At 49.8% G+C, this 20,092-nt stretch overlaps 1 protein-coding gene across 1 annotated transcript; it reads right to left on the bottom strand.

Moving 5' to 3' along the window:
* Positions 1-285: 285 nt before the first annotated feature.
* Positions 286-20,000, bottom strand: LAMP1 (lysosomal associated membrane protein 1). The gene is made up of 9 exons (XM_040624823.1): positions 19,800-20,000; positions 13,386-13,507; positions 11,322-11,538; positions 11,052-11,210; positions 3,642-3,829; positions 2,882-3,007; positions 1,940-2,006; positions 1,701-1,871; positions 286-1,321 (listed from the first exon to the last, which is right to left on the bottom strand). Exons 1-9 carry the CDS (start codon positions 19,849-19,851, stop codon positions 1,182-1,184), a joined length of 1,242 nt encoding a protein of 413 aa, XP_040480757.1. The 5' UTR covers positions 19,852-20,000; the 3' UTR covers positions 286-1,181.
* Between the last annotated feature and the right edge of the window lie 92 nt (positions 20,001-20,092).

Genomic DNA, 20,092 nt, shown 5'->3' with positions numbered 1-20,092 from the left:
CCACCATTCTGGAGGAGATTAAGGTGGCCCATCTTCAAAGGGGTGGGGCCACAGGGCTCCAAACAGTGCCCTGCAGGAGTCGCAGCACCCTCCTCACAGTGTGGGTGGGACACAACGCCCTGGCTATTCAATCACAATTCCTGTTTCTCCTTCAAGTTACCCAGCAGACCAGCAGCAACATCAGCTCTCCCAAAAGCTGGGGCACCGGCAGGCACCTGCCCTCCACCGTGCATCTTCATCCAGACCTCTCATGAGAGCAGACAGAAGGACGAGGTCCAGACAAAGAAAGAAAGAGACGTTTTATTAGCATTGTTACAGCAATGCGTGACATGAAGGGTCCTCGGTGCACAGCCACCCGAGCGCAAGTGGGTGGATCGGAGCGCGATACCCAGTATTTACACCAGCGCAGCACAGGCCACCCCTGGATCGGAGCGCGGTACCCAGTATTAACACCAGCGCAGCACAGGCCACCCCGGACCTCAAACAGAAGACTGAAAGTCACTTTACAAACAGGTAAATAAAAATAACACCCATTTATCTATTTTAAAAAAGTGCCAGCTCTTGAGTGGCAGAGCATGGAAAGACCAAAGGCCCTGACGCGTAGGAGCGCCCGTGCCTGAGGACTGAGCTGTGCCGCCGGGGGGCGGGAGGGCTGGGCCTGTCCTGGCTTCTAAAGCTTAATTTAAGCGTTCCGATTTTCATCTTCTGGAGTACTTCTGTTTTAAGATCTTCTTTCTCTACTAGTTTCTCAAGCACACCAGCCTAACACCTACCCAGCCCTCCTCAGTCCTAAGGTCAAAACCAGGGACCCTCCCTTGGCGAGGCTGAAATCTCAGTCAAGAATGAAGAGGCCAAACACCAGAATCTTAAAAAGCCAAATGACAGTGGAGCCAGTGCCCTCTTAGAAAAGCACTCTTACCCTCCCCCACCTTAAAGTTCTACTTTGGTAAATATTAACGTTGAACCATTAGCAAAATATTTAACCCAGTTAGCAAAATTAACACCGTCATTTCAAAGTTACTCTTGTGCATAGTAAATGTTGCAAGATGAACTTCACATTGGATAAAGCAGATTTGAAAATCAGTTTGCAAGAAAGTGTGCCTCCCTCAACACCAATCTAAGCTCAGGAAAATGAGCAGAGGCCCCGCGGCGGCTGCCGGTCTGTGCCTCTCGCGGCCGTGCTAGATAGTCTGGTAGCCGGCATGGCTCCTCTTCCTTCCGATGAGGTAGGCGATGAGCACGATGAGGACCAGACCCGCCAGGGCACCACCCACGGCGATGGGGATCAGCATGCTGTTCTCATCCAGCTGGCATTCCTCCACTGCGGAGACAGGGACGCACCGCGCTCACACCACCTGTCACGGTGTGACCTCACGGGCCTCTCCCTCCTCCCTACCCCTTCCCACAGCCTGGCCGGAGAATGGAACAGGACGGGCTCTAATTCTAATCGACTACCACCTGGACACATCACACCACACAGCAGCATTCCTATATCCTGCTTTCCAGGGGATGACACACACCAGTTCTTAAAATGACCTTTGTTCAAACGGTACCATGTGCTCACATCTGTAAGACGCCGGGCCTTTCGAAGGCAAGGTGATGCGGGAAGGGGAATTTGGTCTAAATGATTAAATACCCAAAGAGAACCACAGCCTGCAGACCCCATGCAGAGTCTGAATTCTGCCCTCGATGTTACTCACCAGACCCAAACTTGTCACCTTGCACCTGGAAAGCCTGGACCCACACTTTGAAGATGTTGACAGAAAAGGCCTCTGTGACCTGCACGCGCTCCTCAGCGTTACACTTGTACGAATTCCCGATGGTGGCCTGAAGTGCCCTCAGAGAGTTGTTGGCGGCCTTAAAGGTGGGGTCTGCAAAGGCAGGTGACAGTGAGTGCTCTGGGGCACCTGGACGGGCAGGTGGGTTGTGAGGGTCTTACCTCTGGCGTCGGGAAGAGTCATATTCAACTGTATTCCTTGCAGGAAATACCGGCTAGTACTTGTGTTCTGAAAGAAAAGAAGATAACCCTTAACCACTTGCCAGATTCACATGTTTACTGTCAAACCTGAAGGGTCAGCTGGTAATAAATCTGACTCCTGTATTTCTAGCTCCGGCATGAAGCTCTGGGGTACGCGGTCTGTAAAAGGCATCGCATAAATCTCGAGAACACGAATGCTGGTTAGTTCCTTCTAGACCTTTTTATAGAATCACACTCTGCTAAAAATGGGATTGAAGAAGCCATACTCTAAACAAGCAAGCTTTCCCCAGTGTTTGCTGAACTTCAGGAGTGTCAACTTTATCAGGAGAAGCCCAACCGTTCATCAGCTCATTTGCAGCGTGTACTGTAAACGCTCACGGACAGCACTTCCGTTCTTCCCCTAAGATTCTGCTAACTTCCCAGAGGGTTCATCCCAGATGGGTATAAGGAAGAGAAGACCCATGATCCAGAGACGCTGCCCCTCCAAGAGGGGGTGACAACAGCGTGTGAGGCGGGAGGCTGGGCTGAGCGCGCAGCTGGCCGTGGAAGGCGGCTTTGGGCAGGCCGCAGGCCCTCCCTCACATCTGCTGCATAAAGGACCGACCGAGGCGTTCCTTAGTGAAAACAGAATGGGGGGGGGGGGCGAGGGTCCAAAACACCCACAAAAAAAGGCAGCTTTTCTTTCTCTAAAGCAGACTCCGCCTTCCTCGCTAAGGCAGAGCTGTGAGTTTTGGCACCTTACTCTGATCTTCACCGCAGCCAGTGCACGCTGCCCTTGGCTCAGCCGCTGCCCCGTGCAGGAGCACGTGAGGGCACGGGGAGAGCCACAGTGAGCGGCAGGCGGAGCCGCGAGGCAGCTCTGACACCAAAGCCCCCAGAGCACAAAGGAACATGGAGACTCACCATTCCAAACTGGAAAGCCAGGAGAGGGACGCTTTCGCTGCGGAGCTCCAGGGTCACCAGCTGGGGGCTGCAGCTCCCTCCAGCAGTGGTCTTGTTGGGGTTGATGCTGAACACTCCCGCCACGGTCTAAGTAAGAAAAGGAGACAAGTGACCGTTCCATTTCGTGCCCTGGGTTCTCTATACTCTGGGAAAAAACAAAAGTAATCTTAAAACAAGAACTTCAAGGCCACAATCATTTTAACCAAAACCAGAAAGAAAACATCCAAAGTTTACTCTAGCGCAGATTTCTGGGTTCCGAAACCATTTTTCCTGCTCCTCCTGGTTGCTATTTTCACAAGGGCGCACACTTGCCCCTCCACCCCATCTCCCCACAGCCACACGCTTCACACCCATCACAAGCATGGTCCCTGCACAGCCCCAAAGACTTGGTCACCAAGTAGGGAGAAATATTATTCCAAAGGAAAGGTATAAAAAACATTGGAGCGGTGAAGTTTAAAGCAAAAGTTAACGTTGTCTTAAGGGTCAATAAACTTGTCCTGCAGAGTGCCAAACAACATGCGTCTTTGGGGACCACCCGACGACTCCCCGATTCAGTTTCACAGAAAAGCAGCCCTGGTATGCAGACAGATGCCTACGGCTGTGTGCCGAGAGGCTGAGCACAGCACACGCACAACCATGTTCTCAGACTTGCGTGCAGAGCCATGACGTTCATGTACCAATACTCCAACCAAGAAAGAAGGGCTCTGGGGGCTGAGCCTACCGTGTTGTCCTTCTTCTTGTAGGTGATGTTCAGCTGCAGCCCCATGCTGGCCAGCAGGCAGGTCCCATTGGTGCCACTGACGTTGTACTTGTACACAGAGGGACTCTCCGGCGTTGGGGATGGCGAAGGGTGGGGGGGCGGCGGCGGCGCTGTTGTCGGGAAAGGCCCGTCTTGCTCACAGCGCGTCTCTGGACGGACAAGTGGGAAGAGAGACAAAGTCCTAGTTCCTCAGGCCACCCAGGCTATGGCACCCTCGCAGACTCTCAGCTAGCCGCACCCGCAGAACGTGATTTCGCAGTCTGCCCAAGGATGGCACGTGCCAACCCCACTCTGGAAGTACAGGACAGGCAGGCGCCGCTGTCCCACAGGGCCGTCCCCACTTCTGCCACCACTTCTGACTGGATGCTCTTCCAGCTCAGCCTCTGGGCACCCCTGCCCTCACAGATCTATCCCCTCTGCACGACAAACCTTCCTTCGTACTGTGAAGTTAAGAAAACCTTAACTGTCACCTGCCACTGGGACAGGCAGCCACACACCACTGCAAAGGGCAATAGTTCGAAACAACGTTCTCTGTGCAGCTGCATGCTAGGCATGGTGCCAGAGATCTCACAGGCTCCAAGGGGCAGACAGCCCCAGATACACATGCCAGGACAAAGCTAGTGTGGTCAGCATGGTGCCCGTGGGAGAGAAACCAGGAGGCCCTGAGAGGGATGAGCGTCAGGTGGGTCCCTGCGGCACAAGACCAGAGCTGAGACCAGGTACATGAGTTAGCCAGCGGTGGGTGACTTGGAGCAAGATGGGGGGAAGACACCCACAGGCAGGCACCCTCACGCAGGGAGAAGGCCCAGTAAGTGTGAGTGAAAACTGCCAGGAAGGAGACCACAATCCAGGAGTGAGGGAAGCTGGAGCAGGACAGGCCTTGGCGGAGGACACATGGTGCCCCCACAGGAGATCTGAGGAGTTTAAATGTGATTCAGACTCTCAAGAGTTTGATCCACTATGATTTACAACAAAAACCTATATTCAAAATCAAGGCAGACTGAATCAAAATCAAAGCTAAATGAACGTCCTCTCCAGGTGTAGCCAGGACCACTGCCTTCCGTGAAGATGACCGACATTCCTCAGCATTTCCAGGACACCGTCATCCCCAAACTCAGCTCTGTTTTACCACCCTGTTTCTTTGCATAATCAAGAATTTTAGAACAGTACTTCTACGATCTCCATCTAATTCCCACCCTGTCCCCATCTCTGCCCCGCTGAGCTGTGGGAGTGGGCCCACCACGTCCAGGGCCACGGCGCCCACCGGGAAGATGCTCAAACTTCCGACCACCTGATCACTTCTCACTCCGAGCTCAAAGGAAGCTTGGCCCCTTCCTTCCCCACATCCCATCTGCCTGGGTGGGGGGGTCGAGCCGGGAGCTGGGGAGAGACGGGAAAGTTCACCCTGTAGGACTTCGACACAGAAGGGATTCCACACACTCTGCAAAGTTCACTCATGCAGTGTGCCTTCACACAATACAATCCTGTGTAATCCAGTGCCTTTCTAGACAGAAGATAAAGATGGGAAGTGCATGATGGAGTGGGTGTAACCTGGGCTCACGGTGGCAGGGCAAATGCTGCCAGGGACGTCCCCCTCAGGGTGTGCTAGCCACACCACCCGCCTCTCCCCCGGAGCTAAGCTGCAGGCTGAGGTTATAGCTGAGCTGTTAAGAACAGCCTCATCATTACTTTACAAATTGTTACACAACATGACATAATTAAATGTGCAAAACAAGAACAGGTGGCCTCCAAATCCTGGCCTAGATGAGCACACCGCACGCACAGGGGAGACTAACCTACACGCATTTGACCAGCACTTTTACACACGAGCCACTGTTTTCATAAAGCGGGCTGCAGAATGTCAGCCTGGGAGCACGGACAATGTACCGTCAAGACAGCGGAAATCTGCATGGACGAAGCTCCCTCCTCCTTCTAGCTGCAAATGCAAAGTCCGCACTCTGAACAGCCCGTCTCAAAGCAGAAACGACAGTCCTGCTTGCAGAGTGCTCAGTCCACGATGAGGAAATCACAGTGTGTGTGCTAAGTGCTACCTGCACTTGAAGAGGCCTCTGGGAAGACCAGGGGCCCCAGGAAATGCAGGCTGTGCCTCCTTCCACGATTCCTCTTCGCATGATTTTCAAAAGCTTCAGTGCCCTGGAGGCCTCAAATGATCTGCCAGCAGCCAACTTCCAGGGAAGCCTGTGTGCTACAGTCAGAAAGAGTCTCCCACGGAGAGAGATACTTTGGCATCAGCCCCTCACCATGAGCCACCTGGGAATCACTCCTAAGGGAGAAATGCTGCCAAACTGGGTGGGACTGGGTGGAACGTGAACTTGGGGTGAACCATACTCAGGAGTTCCTGTTCTGAACTAACAGGCACAGAAGCATCCACAAGTGCCCACGTGCCACATCTTAAAGCTGCAAAGATAAACAAACACGAACCCTCTGCTGGGCCTGGGGCAGGAAATGCTGTCCCCACAGACGCAGAGTGGGACATGCTCCCCCGCTCCACCTCAGCCTCCAGGCAGAGCTATCCCCAGACCACTCCAGAATGAGGACCCCCTGCCCTCCTTTACAGACCTCTGGGAAAGAAGACACCGCTGCTTTCCTCAGTGCTCACTCTCACCAACAAAACCGACAGGACGGTTCGGCAGCCCTGGCCTGTGCTTGATTCCTTTTAAATTAAAATCTGTAAGTACCTGAGGTTTCTCAGACAGGACAGTGCACGTGGAGAGGCAGAGTGACCAAGGCTCTCTGGTCCAGGCTCCCAATGACACTGCAGATGAGTGAGGCCACAGAAGCCTGCCCCAACACCGACAGTTCATCAAATAAAAACTTTGGTTTTTCAACAATTGTTGGAGAGGATGTGGAGAAAGGGGATCCCTCCTACATTGTTGGTGGGAATGCAAGTTGGTACAGCCACTCTGGAAAACAGTGTGGAGGTCCCTTAAAAAGTTAAAAATTGAGCTACCCTATGATCCAGCCATTGCACTACTGGGTGTTTACCCCAAAGATACAGACGTAGTGAAGAGAAGGGCCATATGCACCCCAATGTTCATAGCAGCAATGTCCACAATGGCTAAATCATGGAAGGAGCCGAGATGCCCTGCAACAGATGACTGGATTAAGAAGTTGTGGTCCATATATACAATGGAATATTACTCAGCTATCAGAAAGAACGAGTTCTCAACATTTGCTACAACATGGACGGCACTGGAGGAGATAATGCTTAGTGAAATAAGTCAAACAGAGAAAGACAACTATCATATGATTTCTCTCATCTATGGAACATAAGAACTAGAATGATCAGTAGGGGAAGAAAGGGATAAAGAAAGGGGGGGTAATCAGAAGGGGGAATGAAACATGAGAGACTATGGACTATGAGAAACAAACTGAGGGATACAGAGGGGAGGGGGGTGGGGGAATGGGATAGACCGGTGATGGGTAGTAAGGAGGGCACGTATTGCATGGTGCACTGGGTGTTATACGCAACTAATGAATCATCGAGCCTTACATCGAAAACCGGGGATGTACTGTATGGTGACTAACATAATATAATAAAAAATCATTATTAAAAAAATAATAATAAATAAAATGAACAGAAGTAAAAAAAAACTTTGGTTTTTATGACCAAAAATTTACTAATTTTTGGATATATCTTCATGTAACAATTCTTCATTAAGAATCCCTGAGTAGATGGGGTGCCTGGGTGGCTCAGCCATTAAGCGTCTGCCTTTGGCTCAGGTCATGATCCTGGGGTCCTGGGATCAAGCCCCACATTGGGCTCCCTGCTCGACGGGAAGCCTGCTTCTCCCTCTCCCATTTCCCCTGCTTGTGTTCCCTCTCTTGCTATGTCTCTGTCAAATAAATAAAATCTTTAATTAAAAAAAAAAAATCCACAAGTAGAACTACGAGAATGTAAAACATACTTAACATACTTGAGATGAACTCTTTGCCCTGAAAAAGCTTATGATTTAGGTAACAGACTTCCCCCGCCCCCAAAAGGCCTGTGCCTAAGAACCAAAGAAATGAAACTGGCACAAGAGGAGATAAACAAATGGCTCAACTTTACAGAAGTCAAATATTTCTAAAAGCGATTTATGCTGTCGTGGTACACGTGGTCAGTTACATCACTCTCCTGCTTGCAGGGAAAACACACCAGGTCCTTTGATTGCAAACCACAGTCAGAAACAGCAGCACAGACAAAAAGCGGTGTGACAGGTGCTAGCTAGCCAGAGGGCTCACCAAAGATCAGACCGCAAGCTCACAGGGAGGTGAGGAGCAGTGGAAGATGCTAGCAGCTGAGCTCCAACACGGCTCAGGTCATGTCATCAAGTACAGCTGACCCCAAAAAGTCGAAAATCCACATAGCTTCTGACTCCCCCGAAAACTTAATCATAAAAGCCTACTGTTGACCAGAAGCCTTATCAATAGCACACTCAATTAACACACATTTTGTATGTTATAGACATTGCATACTGTATTCTTCCAACGAAGGTAGAGAAAAAAAATTCCTGAGAATACATTTACAGTACTGAACTGCGTTTACTGACACACGTCCACATGTAAGTGGACCCACACAGCTCACACCTGTGCTCTTCAAGGTCCGCTGCAGTAATTTCTGGGAGGACTGCGGCCCCCACCCATACAGCAGACACCCATTCTGGAGCTCCTCCCTGCTGCCCAAACGGCTGCTCTGAGAACTCCCCCAGTCACTAGGCCTGGACCCAGGCCGCCAGAGGACCACCTCCCGGGAAACAAAGGAGACATCATGGGGTAGTGTGTGTGGCAGGGGAAGGGGGAGCCCCTGGAGCTCGGGGCACAGATTTGTTGTTTGCGGATTTCATTTCTTAGCAAGCCAGCTTCTTAAAGACCGATCAGGGTGACTATAGAGGATGTGACTTGATAGTGACAGGAACCCAAAAGCGCTATGGGGACTCCTTCCGGTCCAATGAAGAGTATGCAGGCATGCCAAGATCTCACCAAGCCCTCCAGCCTGTCACAGGGGCATGCCAACTTACAGAGGACATTCTGTGCAATTCTGGGATGCCTCTAACCCTCCTCTTCCCAGCAGACTCACTGAGAGAGTGCACTAGTGTCTTTAAAAGGAAGCAAGTTTCCTTTCCAAAACACGGACACATCAGCAGAGACAGATTTAACATAAAATGAAAGAAAGCTCTGATGAACCGTGGGACACAAGGGGAGGTGGGGAGTGAGGCTGAGCTTAGTGACCAAGTTTCTGATCAACACCTCACAGAATACAGCAGGTAGCTGCCCACCCCCAGGTAATCCTCTGTAGGATGGGAGCAGGCGTAAGAGGGGGCCAGCGGCTGGGACACAGGCGTGGGGAGGGAACGCCTCTGTGAGGCAGCTTTTCCACCTAGAATCACATGCATACATCCTCCACTGGTAGTAACATGCAGGATGCCGACAGTGAGGGCTTGTGTGCGCATGGGGACAGGGCTATGTGGGAACCCTGTGCTCTCTGTTTAACCGTGAACCTAAAACTGCTCTCAAGGATAAAATCTACTTAAAAAACAAAATAATTAACCTTAAAAGAAATTAGCCTCTCCACATTGTCACATGTGATTTTAGACCAGAAGCTGGAGTCCTGTCCTGGGCTCCAGTGCCCTCAGGAACCCCAGCAGCTGGGCACCCCGAACAGGGGAGGCCAGGTCATCTCTGCCTGCAGTCAGCAGCTTTCCAAGCAGAAGAAAACAGGTTGCATAGGTGAGGAGCTCTACTCCATGACTGCCTGAGGCCCAGGTAGTAGTGAGGTCACTCAACAGAGCCAGCAAAGCAGGATGCTCTCATTTCCCAAGGCTTCTGGCAGTTCTTTCTTTTCCCTTCTCCTCAAGGCTGAAGGGAGGACACTGCTGGAACGAAACCCAGTCCCCTGGAGATCTGAGACAGTGAGCATCAGCTCGAGGCATTTTGCATGCTTCTAACCCCTGCGCAGTCAGTCACTCTTCGGCCTAAGCAGGTGTGTGTTAGCGTGCACACTTGGGCCTGCTGACGGACATACACACACGCAGCTCCCCAGACAAGGGGGGTGCAGACAGGGCCCGTCCAGCCGTTCTCCTTGAGAGCTGCTCCAGCTCACACAGACCTGCCTTTATGCCCTGTACACTTGCTGCTGGACGTGTTTTTCCCAGTCACAGACAGCAAACATTTTAGACTCTGTGGCTGTCTGGTGTCTGTGCTGGCCTGGTTCTGCCACAGGAGTGTGAAAGCAGCCACAGAAACAGGTGTGTGAAGGAACATGGCTGTGTGCCAAGGAAACTCTAGTTACAGGCACTGAAACTTGACTTTCATGTCATTTTCATGTGCTGTGAAATGTTCTTTTGATCTTTCTTAACCTTAAATTGATAAGCACAACATCCATTTTCAGCTTACTGGCCATACAGAAACTGGAGGTGGGCTGGATGGCACCTGCAGGCCAGGTTCTGGCCCTGCTCAGAGCACGCATGCCGCTCAGGAGGGCTGCACCCAACCACATGAAGCGCTAACTGGTCCATTGTGCCCCTGAGCACCAGGGACTTATGGAAATCAGTTACACGCCGGCAGGCACCTCTGAGGATCCAGCCACACCGCTGGGGACATGGCAAACTGAAGGCTCCCAAGAGCGCGGCTAACCACTGAGAAGGAGGGACGACTTCCTCACCCTTCAGGAAGAGGACAGCGATCTGGGAGCTGACTGGTAGGACTGAGGAAGAGAGCTTTCTTCAGTCATAGTTGAATGACAACACTCTTTACTACCAACTCTGAGCCGGGCCCTGAGATCAGCACTTTGCATAAATTTCCTTTTTAACCTTAGGATCTGCTAACACAGGCTATTATTCTTACTTCACAAGAGAAGGAAACAAGAGGCTGACCACCTTACCCAAGACACAGAGCTAGGAGGGGCCTGGAGCCTTGTGTCGTTGGGACCCAGAGCCCATCAGTGGAGCTGGGTGGGCAGGTGCCTCCCTGGTGGGTCATCCGCCCAGCCCCCCCCCCCCCAAAAGGCTCTCAAGCTCCTTCCACCATCTGCCCCTTGGCCTACCAAGCTGGACAGAGATTAAGCCTAGATCTTGGTGAAAAGACATCTGGCTTGAACTGGAAGAGACCCTGCGACCCTGACCTCATCAGTTCCCCAACAAGGGATGCAACCGCTTTGCCCTTTTAAATCAGTTAATTGTCCAGCATCACCTAAAGAGATCACCTTCTGTAGAGAAAAATGTTTGGTGAGCAATTCTAAGTGCGAGCTGCCAGCTCAGTCCCTGGCTGCACGCATCCTCACATACACATCTTCCTCAGGCATGGGCTCAAAGCCATGTCTGCATGCACTGGAGTCGGGCCTGGGCACCCAGATCAAAGGCAGTGTCCTACCTTCCTTGCTGAAGCTACTGTTGGCAAGGTACGCCTGGATGGTGGCATCACGGAGCGTGACAGTGACGTTGCGCATGTGAATCTGGTTGTTGCTCACACATCTGTATTTTTTATTTATGTCTGCCCTGATGTCAGTTGCAGATTCCACAGTCTTGATATCTGTATTAAAAAAAAACCCAACTTTTAACTACTTGAAGTACTTAGTTAAACTTTTAGATGCTCTCCAACCCAATTTTCTTAACTTTATAACCGGTCAGTTTTGGTTCTTACCCTTGGAGCTTGCATTGGGGAAAATCTGTGTGTCAGACAAGTTGTAAATAAAACTCATCAGCCGAACACTGTAACGTGTTGCATTTCTTGTGAAATTGAGGGTCAGCTCATGTCCTCTTCCAAAAGCAATGACAAGAATGGGGTCAGAAGCTCCCTCTTTACCACAAGAGCTGCTATTTAACACTGCTGCATTGGACGGCAGGTCGAAGGTTACATTCTAGAACAAAGGATGACAGACCCAGTCAGAATGCAAGTCACGAAATGGATTCAGATGCGCCGAAGGAAGACATTCAGGAAGTCGGACCTCAGCTCCTTCCTAGATGCCACCGTTAGCGTATTCATTTTTATCATTAATAAAATCACAAACGAAGTCAGTATTACATGTCGGTACAGACTGAAAAACAAGTAAGACAAAGCTGACAATTATTCAAATAATTAAATGTTCTTTGTTAACATAATTTTAATTGATAGCAGAATTAAAACTAAAATGATTTTGGTAAACTGAAGTAATTCTTACCAGGCTTCAAGTGAGCTGTGTATTTACATCTGAAAAAGTAACTAGTACTACTTTGCTATAAAAATGTTTAAGAAATATGTCTCTTTATGGGACAGATGACAGCTACACGTGCAGGGAGCACAGCATAATGGACACACTTGTCAAATCACTAAGGTGTACACCTGAAACTAACACACTGTGTGTCACTTGTACTTAAAAAAAAGTCGTCTCTTTAAACAAAGAAAAGAGAGTGTGGGGCGCCTGGGTAGCGCAGTCGTTGGGCACCTGCCTTCGGCTCAGGGAGTGATCCCGGCGTTCCGGGATCGAGCCCCACATCGGGCTCCTCGGCTGGGAGCCTGCTTCTTCCTCTCCCACTCCCCCTGCTGTGTTCCCTCTCTCGCTGGCTGTCTCTCTGTCACATAAATAAATGAAATCTTAAAAAAAAAAAAAAAGAGAGTGTTTGCTGCAGAAGTATTTGAGCGGAGCACTACAGGCAAACCGAGCCACTACAAAGCCACCTAGAGACCCCAAAGGAACTGGACTGGCTAACCAAACCGCAGTGATGCTGCCCACTAATGCTGCTCCCAAGGAATGACAGAACCCCACGAGGTGACAGAGATACGGTGATAAAAAGTAAGGTACACAGCAGCACGCAGGTGATCCCATTTGTGGACATAATATATATCAAAATGACGTTAAAAAAATCCAAACACAAAAAATGTAAAGTAGCAACGACCACAAAAGGTGTCTGGACTGGTCTCTGTAACTTGAGACGCTTCTGCGGGACAGAACCTGCCCAGCCTCTTCCGTCTTGGGTGCCCAAGCACGTTTACGTGGAGACCAGCACACCGAGCTGGTGAGGCCTGAGCACCTGGCACAAAGTCCCGAGTGCTCCGAAGAAGAGCTGTCCTTCCCACCAACGGCAGGCCCCACTACTGCCCCCGAGTGGTAGTAAGATGATCCGATGCTGTCAACATGGCGAGGGGCAGGAAAAATGGTGGTTTCAACAAAGAACTGAAAACATGCGGTTTAGAGATACATTTAAGAGTCAACATTAAATAGAAGTGAAACGTCCACCAACAGGTAATTAACAAAGAAAGAAATACAAATGCAGCTTATTTGTTAGAAATCTACAAATGCAAAAAGCGTCTTTTATCCTGCAGAAGTACAAGCTGTTTTAAGAGGACAACTGAGGGGCATCTTAGAGGAGCACAGAGCTTGCAGACGGCTGGGCAAACAGCAGACACAGCTGTGCCCTGTGCCTGAAAGAGTATGTGAGACCACCAGGGTCCCAGGACAGGCTCTAACACATCAGGCTGGTCAGCACTGTGACCACAGAAGGGAACCGTGCACGAGTCTGGGACAAGGCTCCTACTGGACAGTGAGAGCAGATGACAGGATGGTTTACATGTCACGACTGCAGCTTCAGGGTACACAGGAGCACACAGGAGTCCCCAGCAGGGCACATGCATATGCCAACTGTTACAGTGAGGTCCTTTTCCAAACACTTATTTAAAATAATAATTTAAAAAACCCACCCACTGCATGAAGGACCCGGTGTTTCCTACCTTAGGCCCGCTTCTGGTGTCATAACTGGCTGTGAAGGCAGCGGAGAAGTTGGCCATGATGCAAGCTGTCCCGTTGGCATCCTTCACCACAAATATCGCTGCTGCGCCGTGTATGAGGCCTGCTAACTCCAGGAAAGACAGAAATATCCAAACACAGTTTTGAAAATACAACTGGGTGCTTCTGTTGCCTCTAGCCGTGGAAATAATGGGCTTTATTAGGATATACCACTGTGCTTCTTAAAAAAACGAGATACTTGGATTACCCAGGCTGGGTTCAGCTGGGTCTTCTGTCCTGTCCCTCCCAGATACAAGTCTGGAAATGTTAACTCTAAACTCATCGATCAGTCTGCCAACCTGGTCGACAGCTCTTTAATGCTCGATGTCAGGATACTGCTGGGGAGGTCGCCTGTCAACTTCCAGGTCACCCTGGGCACACACTGCTCCACGCTCAGTCCTCAGAGGGCCTCTGGAAGATGTGCTAGGGCCCTGGAGGCACAACTCAACCTAAATACTGACCTTCTGCAGAAGCCCATGGGAGAATGGGTGCTACCTTTCGCTATGGTCCTAAACTACGATTTAAAATCAGATCTCGTTACCTCTTGTGGGCTGCTGGCATGGCAGGAAAAGCCATGGACTTACAGATCTGAGATTGAGAAGGCTTCTCAAAAAACAGCGATTCGACTGAACCTGGACTTGGCTGTGTGACGTTAGGACATCAGTCGACATGTTCAGGAAGGGCTGCCATATCCCAAAAGGGAGGGACAGAATGAAACCTTCACACGTTCCTCCACCTTGGCAGCGATGGTGGCTGTTTCTCCCTTAAATTCTCAGGGTCAGTGCAATGTCTGGCTTTGCGACATACCACAGCCTTGAGCAGGTTAGCAGCAAATGTAATCTGACCACTGTTGTAGAGCAGTAGGTAATTCTTCCAAGCCACGCGGGTTAGTACACTCCTCTCTTATACATAGGCAAAAATAGGTGTTTCCACTAGTTCGAAAGCCAAACAGCTGTCAGCCAGCACCAGGTACCATATGGTTCAGAACTGACATGCCCTCCCCTCCTTGCTGCTGCCAGTCCCTGCATGCCCTCTAACTGTGCCCTCACCACTCCAAGGGTCAATGTGACACAGGCACATTGTGAAGGCATATGCTCAGTAGACACTCAATTAACTTTTCATTCTAAAATCTCTGTCCCTAGCAAAGTAAATGATTCCAACAAACAACTCATTTTACCCTTGGAACTTTCACAAAATAAAATTTTTAAAGCCAACTGCTATTCAAGCACAAAGCAAAAAGTAGCCAGAAACCCTACATACCCTCCCATAAGCTTCTGGTACATGAAATACCAAAATCTACATTCACAAGAAGCTGCTGCATGAGAATGAAGCAAACTGGGCAAATAAGAAAGCTGTGTAGTTTCTGTTTTGCTTTGCAAAATTTTAACCTACATTCCAGAGAACTCAGGCAAGACTACACTAAAGGAAACTCTGATAAATGAATTTCCATTGTAAAACCTAAAGAAAATTCCACAGCTCATTTCTGACTCAGTAAAGATTTTAGAAAAACAGACAAATCATCCTCATGCCTTCAGAGAGGGACGGGTTAAGTGTACCAGTGGTCCAGAGAGACACCAGCAAGGCAAAAGCACGTTCACCAGGCAGGAGCATGTGTGTTAAAGCATGGGCACTGAAGCCAGAGAGACACTGGACACTGACCCAGGTCGTGTGTACACGGGCTACTCCCTGCCCTGGTCAAAGGCTCTCTCGGGCCTGAGACGCCCTCACATGGCTGTGGCCCTAGCCTGGCTGCTGCAGAGTCATATGTGAGTGCGCATGCCATGCACTCAGCAGGACGCTGCCCTCATGGGATCATGCACGTATCACTTTTTACCAAGCTGCACTTCCATAAATGAGTTCCCTAAATCATTAAAACACTTTCTACTGACTCAAAGCACTTCATTAGGAAATATTTCACATTAAATAAGTTTTCAAACACAGCATTTTTTTCACTTAGTAAATATGCTGAGGGTACGAGGCTTCAAAGTAACACGAAGAAGTAGTACAAAAACAAGTTTAAAGTAAATTTTACCAGCACTAGATACCCACAATTATTTTGGAGAGATCCAGAAATTTTCAATTGTTCAAATAAGAAACTTAGCCCCAGAAGCCAAATTTTGGTCAAGAAAAAGAGGTCTACGAGAGCATTAGAACATAAAATTATAAGAGAAGCGTGTGTATGCTAATGGCCAGAAGTTTTTTGTTTTTTTTTTAAGATTTTAAAAAATGTATTCATTTGAAAAAGAGAGTGAGAGGGTGTGTGCGTGTGAGTGTGCAAGCAGGAATAGGGCGAGGGGCAGAGGGAGAGGGAGAAGCAGACTCCCTGCTGAGCAGGGAGCCAGACGTGGGACTTGATCCCAGGACCCTGGGATGACAACCTGAGCCAAAGGCAGACGCTTCACTGAAACTGAGCCACCCAGCTGCCCCTAAAGGTCTTAAGTTTTTTTTTTTTTTTTCTTAAATCTGTAACAGTGATAGCCGCTTAAGAAGAAAAAAACTCTTCTTAAATTAAAATGTTGCAATGATTTGAGGAGTGGGTGTCCTTCTTCAAAGCTAGGTCCCTGGCCTGCTGGCAATGGCTAACCTCAAGCAGTCCTTCCCACAGGCATGAACTTGATCATTTCTCCAGGAATCATACAAAGGAGTAACTTTGGCTTATTCCTTCAAAGTACTCCCACTGGTAAAAATTCCATTCTCTAAAATAAACAGAGCTGTGAGAAGCATGACTATGACAGACTCCTCCATCACTTACCAGTTGTGTGACCTTGGGCCAGTAGCAATCGCTGCCTCCAGTTTATGCGCCTGTGAACTAGAACAAGCGTGCTGACCCCTCGGGGTTATCAGAGTATCAAATGAGCTAGTGTACACAGAGCACTCAGCACAGGACATTAGCACTGGCTTTAGTGCTCACTGACGTTATTTAAATAAAACTGTTCAGACCTCTGCTACCAAGTTCATCACTGAACCCTCAGTACCTGACACAAGCACTTGCTATGTGCCAGGCCCTGCTCCAAGCATTCTGCAGTTAATTATCATGACAACCTTAACAGGTAAATGCTATTATGATTCCCTTGTACAGCTGTGGAGACTAAGAGACAGGGACATTAACCTGCTCAAGGTCACATAGCTAGTGAGTGGTGCTGAGCAACCTGGAACTGGTGCCACATCTGAACTGTGCTTTCTCTCCAACACTTGCCAAGTGAGCAAGTAAGTTTCAAATTATGAAACACTCATTTTTGAAATGAAGAGACTGCCATCCAAAGGAACACGTCAATAAATTTCTACATTAAAATTTTTATAAGAGGGGCGCCTGGGTGGCTCAGTCAGTTAGGCATCTGACTTTGGCTCAGGTCATGATTCCAGGGTCCTGGGATCCAGTCCTGCACTGGGCTCCCTGCTGGGCAGGGAGTCTGCTTCTCCCGCTCCCTCTGCCCCTCCCCCCTGCTCATGCACGATCTCTCAAATAAATAAAATCTTCAAAAAAAATTTTTTAAAGAAATACTTCCTAGTTTGTCTTGGATTGATGCTTCTAAATCTAATATTTTTCTTCTTAATCATTAATACATAATCATCTACAAAGATTTAAAGGAAAAAAGAAAAAAAGACCAAGGTTCCATCCCTCACAGGGAATCACAACCCACAGAGGCAGGGCCCAAGTGTGGACACTTCTGAAGACCTGATGTATGCACATCTGGTAGGGACTGCTGCTGTAAAACCGGGCGTCTATGCGTATATACGGAACACTTACTATGTGTGAGACACAAGATGGGCGGCTGTAAGATGAGGAAGGGAGACCTGTGTGTAATCACAGCACAACTGAAATGATGTTCTAGGAAAAGCTCATACTACATATGCATGTAGTCAAGTTCCGTGGATGCAGAGAGAAGGGAGCGTCTAACGATAGATTCGAAACCACGGTCCTCAAATATAGTTAAGAATTTGGTCACCAACCCAAGTAACTGACAAAAGACCCACAATCAAAAATAATATTAATTAGGGGCGCCTGGGTGGCTCAGTCAGTTAAGTCTGACTTTGGCTCAGGTCATGATCTCAGGGTCCCGGGATCGAGTCCCATGTGGGGCTCCCTGCTCAGTAGGGAGTCTGCTTCTCCCTCTGCCTCTGGCCCTCCCCGCCGCTTGTGTTCTCTCTCTCTCTCTCTCTCAAGTGAATAAAATCTTTAAAAAAAGAGTATTTTTTTTTTAAAGATTTTATTTGTTTATGTGACAGAGAGACAGCCAGCGAGAGAGGGAACACAAGCAGGGGGAGTGGGAGAGGAAGAAGCAGACTCCCAGCGGAGGAGTCCGACGTGGGACTCGATCCCGGAACGCCGGGATCACGCCCTGAGCCGAAGGCAGACGCCTTAACGACTGCGCGACCCAGGCGCCCCCCAAAAAAGAGTATTAATTAGAAAACTTTTCAAACTTCCTAAGTGACAGTTCTTCATTTGGAAAGGGGAAGGAAGTCATCTAGTTGACACCAGTGGTTTAAAGAGTCACATTACGCAATGTCACCTAATCCCAAGTGTCGGACGCTTTCAGTTCACCCTCGCCTTTGCTTTCTACCAAGTATTCAAACACAAATGAAGCTTTAAGAATTATCTAATTATAAATGCAGGAAGAATTCATAGTTTTGAAGCTTGAAATATTTTTTAGAAAAGATGCTTTTTGGTAAAATTATTCATCAAAATAAACATTTTAAAAAGACCCAAATCCAGGGGCGCCTGGGTGGCACAACAGTTAAGCGTCTGCCTTCAGCTCAGGGCGTGATCCCGGCGTTGTGGGATCGAGCCCCACATCGGGCTCCTCTGCTGTGAGCCTGCTTCTTCCTCTCCCACTTCCCCTGCCTGTGTTCCCTCTCTCACTGGCTGTCTCTATCTCTGTCGAATAAATAAATAAAATCTTTAAAAAAATAAATAAATAAATAAAAAATAAAAAGACCCAAATCCAAATGAATGTACCTTTTCTAAAAGTTGGATTTCAACTGAATATAAAACCTAAAAAGACGCAATGGAATAAGCATTAGAAAGCTTAGGCCACGGACAGTACTCCCGGCTACCATGATGCAGGGAATGAAGGCTATCTCTTCATTTTCAAGGTGAGTTTTAAAACATAAAATATGAATATTCTAATGCTTGTGAAGTCTTCTAATAAGGAGCAGTGCTACCGTTCTGACCTGACAGAACTTGTTCCAGCAACTTCTCCTGTAAGTAATTACACCTGCCAGGGAAGGGCAAAGCTCCGGGTCTGCTGCTGGAATATGGTCATCCCTGTGGCTATTCATACAGCTCAAAGAACTCATTTTACACAATAGGCAAAACAAAACGTGGAACTAAAATCCATCCAGTCTCAATAACAGAATTGTAGAGTTTAGAGGCAGAGATGGAGAATTCGTGGGCAGGTAGGTACCGTAATGTGTATCCACATCCACGTCACTCATGGGAGCTCCCACGAGTTGTCTTCTGTATCACATTTCAGACTCTGCCTTTTAGATAATCTTCCCGTATTCACTGGGAGGGGGCTCACAAAAGGTGCCACATACAGGTTCATCAAGGGCATCTAAACAGACTTGAAATCAAATCACGCAGTGACTCCCCTTTAAGACACAGCACATATTCTTCTTACCGAGACAAGAAGGTAAGAACATAATCCCTCACTCAGCAACACACTGAGCACCCCCGGCTGCTTCCGAGGTCTCTACTGACGGAGTCCCACGTTTTGACTCCGGAACCAGCGCCCACGGAACAGTGGCAGCGCTCTTTACGACCCCTCACTAGAAATGAACGCTGCCATTGTGAGGCCGAGGCCCCGTCCTGCCACCCCTCATTTTACCACCGTGCTTTCCCTGAACATGGAAGGACAACTTTAAGCTCACAGTCACACAAGCACACGCCGGGAAGCGCTCCGAGCCCGACCAGAGGGGGAAGGAGCTCACAGCACAAAAGACTAATTCTAAAAGGCGGGGATCACCGCGCCGCCCTACTCTCCTCTCGGTGAGACCCGTGTCACCGGGGAGGGCAGAGGGACCACGCAGGTCCTGCCGCCTCGGCTGCACTGCTTCACGTGTCCCGCGTGGATAAACCACAGCCGTCCCGAAACCAACAAACCACTTATTTTCCAACTTCACACCCAGAACACGAGTTCAGTGACCCGACAGCGGAACTGGCCCTCAGATGACATCTCGACCCAACTCCTCAGGCAGAGGCCAGAGGGCTCCGCGCCAGACCTCGGGCGCCGACCTCCGCCGGGGCGAAGACGACTCGCGGGCCCGCCGCCCCCCTCCCCGGGCCCCTCATGTCGTCGGCCTCCCCACCCCCGGCCCACCCCAGCACGCCCGGGAACTCCCGCCCCGCAGCCCCTCACCGAGCAGCAGCAGGAGCAGAGACCGCCGCCGAGCGCCGCCGAGGGCCGCCATGGGCGCGAGGGCTGCCGAGGCCGGAGCGGGAACCGAGGGGGTCGGGGGCGGTTGGGACGCGGGCGGGCGCCAGAGGCAGGCGGGCGGGCCGGGGGGCGACGTGAGGGCGAGGGTCCCGCAGTCCAGAGGCCCGGCCGCTGCGGCGCCCTCGGCAGGTAAGAGACCCTTCGGCCGGCGGCGCCCGTCACGTGAGGCCGCGCCGCGCCCGCGTTATCACGTGACCCCGCAGATCTCGCGAGAG

The sequence above is a fragment of the Ursus maritimus genome, unplaced genomic scaffold (genome assembly GCF_017311325.1).
Source record: "Ursus maritimus isolate PB19 unplaced genomic scaffold, ASM1731132v1 scaffold_10, whole genome shotgun sequence".
NCBI lineage: Eukaryota > Metazoa > Chordata > Mammalia > Carnivora > Ursidae > Ursus > Ursus maritimus.
Note: the sequence above shows the minus strand (reverse complement) of the source record. Positions and strands in the feature narration are given on the sequence as shown.